This window comes from Lactuca serriola, chromosome 1 (genome assembly GCF_051521515.1).
Source record: "Lactuca serriola cultivar US96UC23 chromosome 1, Lser_US96UC23_V15, whole genome shotgun sequence".
Lineage (NCBI taxonomy): Eukaryota > Viridiplantae > Streptophyta > Magnoliopsida > Asterales > Asteraceae > Lactuca > Lactuca serriola.
The window spans coordinates 104,354,272-104,363,507 of NC_136408.1; the positions used below are offsets into that span (position 1 = coordinate 104,354,272).

The 9,236-nt window shown below is 40.5% G+C and overlaps 1 protein-coding gene across 1 annotated transcript; it reads left to right on the forward strand.

The window, feature by feature from the left end:
• The first annotated feature begins 579 nt into the window (after nucleotides 1–579).
• LOC145070345 (protein DOG1-like 3) lies at nucleotides 580–1,600 on the forward strand. The gene has a single exon (XM_079017283.1). It carries the CDS (start codon nucleotides 586–588, stop codon nucleotides 1,372–1,374), a length of 789 nt encoding a protein of 262 aa, XP_078873409.1. The 5' UTR covers nucleotides 580–585; the 3' UTR covers nucleotides 1,375–1,600.
• Nucleotides 1,601–9,236: the final 7,636 nt, after the last annotated feature.

The following is a 9,236-nucleotide window of genomic DNA, read 5'->3' on the forward strand; positions in this document are numbered from 1 at the left end:
AATTTCATTTTATCCCTCAAGTTTCAAGTTTCATAATTTTTTCCATTTTGAATTCGTTTTTAAATGTAATCTAAATTTTTCTCTTTTTATTTCATAATCCACCTCAAATCTATCATTTTATTCGTTGTTTGGAACTTTTATATTACCTCTTAACTTTTACAAATTCTTCTTTGTATTATTGAAATAACTTACGAATATTTTCCGTGCAACTTAATGGTTTATAACGATTGCAACCGAAATTAGTTTCAAAGTTGAAAAATATTTCGAATATTTAATAGAATCTGTTTATACACAATTATTTTATTTACATATTCCTATGTATGAATGTGTTCGAAGAATTTTTCGTTTTAACTAAATGTTTTTTTTTAATTAGTTTTTTATAGCTTTTTATATATGAATTGTGTTTTTCAAACAAACACATGTTCTCAGCAGCAACCTAAAAACATGCAATCTAGTTATCTAGTTAACATCAAATACGAAAGTCGAAGGGACTAAAACAACAAATAAACACAAGGTGAAGTCTAAACCTCTACATATATCGTCATGTCACAACTAACTAAAGACAAACTACACTCTCAATATCTCATGACCACATCCGAAGAAACCACCCACCGCCAGCCCTTCCACAAGTTTTTTGACTGTTGGCTCCGGGAGCTAAATACCAACCTTGAACAGCTCGTCTCCGCCGCCAACCTCCATCATGATGATAATCATCATCATATCGAAGACGACTCAGGTTCATTCTCGCTGATAGATAAAACTATAGGACACTACGTGGAGTACTACAAAGCCAAATCAAACGGCGCAAAAGAAGACGTGCTTTCGATGTTTATGGCACCATGGTTAACAACGCTCGAGGATTCCTTTCTGTGGATCGGTGGATGGCGGCCGACGACGGCAGTCCACCTGCTGTACTCCAAGTCAGGGATCCAGCTTGAGGCCAGACTCGCAGAACTAGTTCCTGAATTAAACTGCATGGATTTAGGAGACTTGAATTCGAATCAGATGAAAGGAATCGATGAATTACAGAAGAAAATCATCCGTGAAGAAAGAGTCATATCTGAGAAAATGGCAAGTGTTCAGGAGTCAGCGGCAGATACCCCCATGGTGGATCTATCAAACATGGAATCAGAGATGATAAGAAATAACGAAGACGATGGGAGGAAGGATAGTGATGAAAAAGTGGAATCGGAGCTGGAGCGAAAGAATGATAAATTGGTAGAGATGTTACGCATGGCAGATGGTCTGAGAATGGAGACTTTGAAGTCCGTGGTGGAGATACTGACGCCGTTACAAGCGGTGTACTTTCTAATCGCTGCTGCGGAGCTCCACCTCCGGTTACACGAGTGGGGCCAGAAGAAGGACGCGACTTAATGGAATACCTTCAATCCATCTTCTGCAATAATATAAAATCGTAAATATAAGAGCAAACAAGCTTAAAATCGTCCTCTGTAATAGTGTAAAATCAGATTCAGAATCGTCAATAAACCCTGTCTTGAGTTTCATCGAGATATATTGAACTCGCACATTCTTTGGTGATTTAATGATAACTAGATGAAGGTCCTCGCATCATTGGCACAGATTTTAATGGTCAGGATTAGTTAGAATATTTAAAAGTGTTTTTTTGTATCATCTGGAGATGAAAAACCAAAAAAAGTCTAAGTATATTGCCTTGTGATACTTTTGATGTTAAAAATCAAAAAAAGTACATTGTCCTCTCATAAAAAAATGTTTCAAATAGCATAAAAAGAAACATTTAAAATGATAGTATGTTGCCTAATTACACACACAAAAAAAAAAAAAAACAAAAAAAAAAAAAACAAATAGGTTATTAATGTAAAGTATAAAGGGTTCTATCTACAAATTTTGTTATATAAAGTAAGATTTACCTTTACATTTGTTACAAAAGTGGAAGCAGGGTATTTATGTTCTTCTTTACCTTTCATAATACTAAGACAAATAGAATCCAATGTCATCAAGATTACTATCAAATAAAAATCACAAGAGCATTTAATTGGGTTTTCGAAAGATCAAGTATACCTAATGTGCTCCTTGATACGAACAATGAGGATATCTTTCTTGCTTGTTAATCTCAAGCCGTGTTTCCTTAGATACAGCTTACATCGTTCCACTTTCAGCTTCTCCACCTGACCAACTGCCAATAAAAACATAAGCATTCAAGAAAAGGCATTTCAACAAACACTTTATCTTCTTCTTTTTCATGAATATAAACCTATTTTTATGACTAACCTTCAACAATCTTTTGAACAATCTCATAACCTTTTTTGTCATTTTCATCGAACACGGGCTCCACAATCTGTATATAACCAACATCATACATTGGAGCAATGACCACACTCATCATAGGTACTCTATCCATATCACACATAAAGTTAGAAAGAAGAAAACCATTTTACCTTTCCAAGTAAAGTTAGAAAGAAGAAAACCATTTTACCTTTCCAAGTCTTTACATGGAATAGAAATTTAGGTAGACATTTGTGTGAGTTCAAGCCAAATATATACCTTCAAAGAGTGTAAATCTCCATGTGTTAACATCGGTTAGGACCGTAATGTTATAAACACGCTTTAATAGTAACAAAATGATGAGACCTTCCTCATGATCTAAATCTAATATGTTAAAAGGAAGATTGGAGATTAAAGGATCAACAAACCTCATAAGTTGTAGCCCTTTTAAGAATGATAATTTATGGTGTTTCCAAGTGGCGAGGCTTGTAAATCAACATACCTTTCTTTTAGTAGTGAATGAGATGCTTAACCATAACATCAAATCCAGACATTTACTACATGTACCCATATGACAAAGAACTCCCAAAATCTGATAGATTCTTAAATCGAACTTGATTTTAGTTATAAGTTATCTATCAGACTTTTATCATAAATTAAAAATGTTGAGTTAGGTGTCTAAGCCCATAACTATAATTGATATGTACTTGATTTGACATGTAGCATGGTCCTTTTGGGTTTTCTTCACTCATGCAACTTGATAGGATGACTAGTGGAGAGAGAGAGAGAGTAGGATTTATTATATGAATAATAAATTGGTACTCAGAATGATTTTATTAATATATTATAAGATTAATATATTATTTAGAAATCATATTATTAATTATTAATTAATCAGAAATTAATTTGATATTAATTTTGGGATTAAAGGAACTGATTAATAATGGAGGGGCTGTTTTGCAAATCATTGATTGTTGCAAAGTTGGGTTGATGGACTTCATAGAGTGCAGTGGACGAAAATTATAGGTAAGACCATAAGATTTCGTCCAAGGGCTCTAAAGAAGAGGTTCATGGGCTACTTAAGCCTTAATTAGGAATTAGGGTTTCCTCTAGAAACCCTAACAGCTCACACAACTATATAAAGACCTCCTGTTATGGGATTTTCGGCTAACGCACTCTTGATTGTAACCCTAGCCGATTTTCCACCTCTCTCCAAGTCATTCTTTGCATTGGGTGTTTGTGACTCCATTAGAGGTGCAACACTTGGGGCACTAGGCTTTTAGAAGTCAAGACGAAGCAAGGATTTTTTTGTTATTACAATATAGCAAGTGAGGTAGTCTTCTTACCCTAATATATATATATATATATATATATATATATATATATATATATATATGTGTGTGTGTGTGTGTGTGTGTGTGAATTTCGAAATTGTATATACTAGATCTAGGGTTATTGCTTTGGTGTTCATATTTGCTTGTTCAATAAAGAAAAACTTAGATTCAAAACAATTAGGGTTGCATGATCACATAGGGATGTAGATATGCTCATAACCCAACAAAAAAAATTCAATGATATTAGTTCACTTCAATAGATATACATACCTTGCTCAAGATCCACCGACCTGTACTTGACCCGGATAAAGAATTACTAGTGATATAAAAATACGTTGATTGTTTAACCAGAAATTATGTTTACCAGAAGGAGAGAACTAGATAAAATCTTGAAGCATAATGATCTATTAAATCTAGAAATTGTAAATATTTTAGAGAAATGAGAAATAAATAGACCTGTAACAATGGTACTTAAGCACGGTGATTAGACAACCATAACCTCACCAATTATCATAGTAGCTACCTTAATCCATACCTGAACCACCTTCACAGAACAACAAAAAAAAACTTTGTGAAGTAGAGAGCATATCAGGCGTAGAAGCGTAAGGTTGCATCCAATCCCTTCACCATCGCATTAAAGGGTTCCATCGGAAAAAATAAACACTAATAAATTCCAAAAAATTAATAAATCTAAATCAATGAATCGATGAGGATCGCGACCAAAGCAGAACATTCTCACATATATTATAGATATGTCAAGTAAAATCTTAGCTACTTATTTCTCTTTTATTTTTGACTTAAGACCTAGTACGTTGGGCTTACATAAGGTACGCGTGGTGTACTTCGAAGGATGCATGACACGAGGTTATACCTCTAGTACGCCGGGCTTACCCATTTGTATGTTGGGCGTACGTCAGCGAGAGGAAAACCCTAATTTTAATGTATTTCACTGTATTTAAACACCTTATAACCCTAAAGCTTTTTCCTTATTAGCCTCCATTGCATTTTTGAGCTATATCTCGAAACCCTAACCCATTTCTCATGAGATTCATCCTTGTATGTGTTTTGGTGTGTATGTGGGGCATATTGAAGAAGAATAAGACTTGTAGAGGAGCATTGAAGAAGTGTGAGCTTGTAGATCCATGGTTTATTCACTATTTCTATCTTATTGGAGGTATAAAGTCTTAGCCTTGCTTATTCTATTTCTAGATCTAGAATGGGTGAAGATTTTAGCATATTTTGGTCCAATGGATGAATTCTTGTGAGTAAATGTTACTCCAGAAGTTAAGAGATGTTTCCTTTGATGTTTCAGAGGTCCTTGGTCCATAAATTTTGCATCTTGATGGTTGTAGATCAACCATGCATGAGTTAGTGATCATTTAATGGGAGTAGAATAATGAATCAAGGTTTTAGGTCTCCTTGAGCCATGCCAAGGCATCAAGTTGACGACTGTATTGTTTAAGACATTTCATTTGAGTTAGATCTGTGTTTTGGTCATTAGGTTTAAAGCATTAAGTGATTAATGGACATTTTGGCCAACTAGAGCGTACAAAGGCGTACACTAAGCGTACGCGCCTGGGATCCCGATCTTTGTGTAGTAATTGAGTATGCAGGGTGTACTGGTGGTATGCTTATCGTACTCACCAGGGAGCTTTTCGGGTCTAGGATATTGGGCCATTAGTGGATCTTATACCTTTTTGTCCATAGAGGGCTTTAGGCCTCTTGGGCCTTTTTGGACTTTGGGCTATTTTGGATTTGGACCATGATATGTTATGTAACACCGTAAATTCCAAAACAATTTTTTTGCATTTTATAAAAACATAATTCATTTAGTATTCATAAAACCATCAGCGTTTGAAACTCAAATTCGTAACATATAAAAATCCCAAGATCTCATAACATAAAAATCTCGTGTGTGTACTGATCAGGCCGACGCCTTCCCGCGATCCTCACTAGTACCTGAAACAATAACACCAAACACTGTAAGCACAAAGCTTAGTGAGTTCCCCAAAATACCACACATAGCACATATTAGCCACTCGAGGCTATAACTTTGTGGGTCCGTGCACCCAAACTCTGTGAACCCTCAGGTTCTAACTCTGTAAACATGCACATCATAAATCACATAGAATAATGCAGTGCAACATATAACACATAAATAGCATACAAGCACTGTATCTCATAACTCTAGTTACCTACTCAAGGTAAAGTATAGTGAGAAGACTCACCTCGCGTATCTCGATAACTCGTAAATCCCTGAAATCACTAGTGCTCGATCTCCCGAGCTATAGTCCTCCTGTAACACAATACATCTCTAATTAACACTTTCCTAACTAAGGTTTACTAACCCTATCAAGTCAACACCGGTCAACTCTGGTCAATGGTCAACGGTCAACTCAACTCGCCGAGTCTGGCGTGGACTCGCCGAGTCTCTACGGGGACCCGATTCCTCTGAGTCCCTTCCAACTCACCGAGTCACTCACCCGACTCGGTTACTCAACCCCTGGTTCGAAAACACTGAACAACCCGCACCAACTCGTAGAGTCTGGAAATGGACTCGGCGAGTGCATTCCATGCACAACCCCAAACGACCTTCTGAGGTCAGATCTGCTTCACTAACTCATAGATCCAATCCTTCCAAGCTTATTCATCACGTAAAGTTCATGTCTTGGCGCATAACACACCTAATGACTCATAAATGGTGTTTTGACCTCAAGCACAAAGACCCCAAACCAAAACCTCCATGGATTCATAAAAAGCTTGGACAAAGGGACACTCTGGACCTCCAAGGGTCCAGATCCAGAACCTAACTCGCTTAAGGGACCAAGGAAGCACTAGATCTAGCCACAAAAGGGCTCAATAAGCCCTAAATCAACATGAACATCACCATAACAGAAAATGGTTCGAAAATAGTACCTCAAACGTGATGTTCTGGACCTCAGATCTTCAGGAAGTTGATCCTCTTGTTTCCCCTTGGCTATAGCTTCCTTTCCCTTGCTAGATAACACCTCCAAGGTCAACAATGGCTCCTTCTCTCACTCTAATCGCTCAAGCTCACTAGGGTTTTGCTCTGGGGACTGGTGATCACAAATGACGGCCATAAGGCCCTTTAAATAGCGCCCAAACCCGAGAAATTAGGGTTTCATTAAACAGCGCAGACTCGCGGAGTCCACCAATGCGACTCGTCGAGTCCGGTCATTAATCCGGGTGAGAAATCGCGTCTCTACTCGGCGAGTCTACGCACCAACTCGCCGAGTTCTTCCACAAAACTCAAAATAAAATGAATAAATATAACACATGAAATTATGGATGTTACAATTCTCCCCCACTTGAATCTGACTTCGCCCTCGAAGTCTCATTCCTGAAATAGCTCCGGATGCTGCTCCCGCATCTCACGCTCTGGCTCCCAGGTCAACTCGGATCCCTTCCGATGTTTCCAATGAACCTGTACCAGAGGCACCTCCTTGTTCCTCAGAACCTTGATCTTCCGATCCACAATCGCAACTGGTCTCTCCGCGTAGTTCAGGCTCGCATCCACCTGAATGTCCTCTAACGGTACTACCTCCGACTCGTCGGCTATACACTTCCTCAACTGAGACACATGGAAGGTATTATGAATCCGGTCCAATTCGGCAGGTAGCTCCAAGCAATACGCTACCCTGTCCACCCTCGAGATCACTCTGAACGGCCCAATATACGGGGCCCTAACTTGCCCCTCTTCCTGAATCGAATCACTCCTTTCCAAGGAGATACCTTTAGGAGAACATAATCACCGACCTGGAACTCGAGCTCGGATCGACGTCTATCCGCATAACTCTTTTGGCGGCTCTAAGTGGTCAACAATCTCTGCCTGACCCGGAGCATGTCCTCGAGCGTCTGAATCGTCTGCTCACTCTGTCCATCAGTTTGGGGGTGATATGCGGTACTAAAATGCAGCCTAGTACCCAAATCTTCGTGAAACTTCTTCTAGAATTTGGAAGTAAAACGCACATCCCGGTCTGAAACAATCGAGATCGGCACTCCATGCCGTGATACCACTTCCCTCGCGTACATCTCTGCTAACTTCTCTGCGGAAGAACTCTCACTGATAGCAAGGAAGTGGGCGCTCTTTGTCAACCTATCCACAATCACCCAAATTGCATCGACTCCCCTAGCAGTCCTTGGCAATTTGTTGATAAAATCCATGGTAATCTGTTCCCACTTCCATTCGGGAACCTCCAACGGCTACAACTTACCATGAGGTCTCTGGTGCTCGGCCTTAACCCTACGGCAGGTTAAGCACCTCTCCACAAACCACGCAACATCCCTCTTCATACAGGGCCACCAATACTCTCTCCTCAGGTCTAAATACATCTTAGTGGCCCCAGGATGGATCGAGAATTTCGACTGATGAGCCTCTTCCATCAAAATGGTACGCGTCCCACCCACAAACGGTACCCATATACGCCCATGAAATGTCATAAGCCCCCGACCATCGGTAACGAACTCCGATACCAATCCAACAACTCGCTCTCTCTCTTCTGGTTCTCCGATCTCACGGCCTCAGCCTGTGCTCCACGAATGGTGTCCAACACCGGAGCCATCACGGTCAACCACAAACATACATCTCGCAATGGGGCGCTCTCCGCCCTGCAACTCAGGGCGTGGGCTACCACATTAGCCTTGCCCGGATGGTACAGGATCTCACGATCATAATCCTTGACCACATCCAACCACCTCCTCTGCCGCATATTTAGGTTAGGCTGATCCATTAAATACTTCAGGCTCTTATGGTCCGTATATATTGTACACCGAACCCCATACAGATAGTGACGCCAAATTTTGAGGGTGAACACCACTGCCCCCAACTCTAGAGCATGGGTGGGATACCTCGCCTCATGAGGCTTCAGCTGCCTCGATGCGTATGCTATCACATGCCCTCTCTGCATCAGCACCGCTCCCAACCCCAAGATCGACGATCACAGTATACCACAAAGTCCTCCATCCCCTCCGGGAGGGCTAACACTAGGGCTTCGCATAACCTTTGGCGAAGTGTCTCAAAGGAGGCCAGCTGCTCGGGGCCCCATGAAAAAGCGACACCCTTTCGAGTCAACCTGGTGAGTGGCACTGTGATCTAAGAGAAATCCCTGATAAATCTCCGATAATAACCTGCCAACCCTAAGAAACTCCTAATCTCGGAGGGTGACCTCGGCACCTCCCAACTCATCACTGCCTCAACTTTGGCTGGGTCGACCAATATCCCTTTCTGGTTAATGAGATGCCCCAAGAACTGGACCTCTCGCAACCAGAAATCACACTTGGAGAATTTGGCATAAAGCCTCTCCGATCTCAGAACTCTGAAGATCTCCCTCAAATGCTCCTCATGCTGCTCTCTAGATCTCGAATATACCAAAATGTCATCGATGAATACAATCACCGACCGGTCCAACATCGGCCTGCACACTCGGTTCATGAGATCCATGAACACTGCCGGGGCATTGGTGAGCCCGAAAGGCATCACCACAAACTCGTAATGCCCATAACACGTCCTGAGCGTTGTGTTATGGATGTCCTCATCTCGCACCCTCACCTGATGTAACAACCCGAAATTTCCATTTTGTACGAACATTATCTATTCAATAGAAGCTAGTCCAGTTTCAATGAATTTCAGGCTTTTCC

Coding starts and splice junctions, on each gene's coding strand:
- LOC145070345 (XM_079017283.1), top strand. CDS start 586: ATGACCACATCCGAAGAAACCACCCACCGCCAGCCCTTCCACAAGTTT.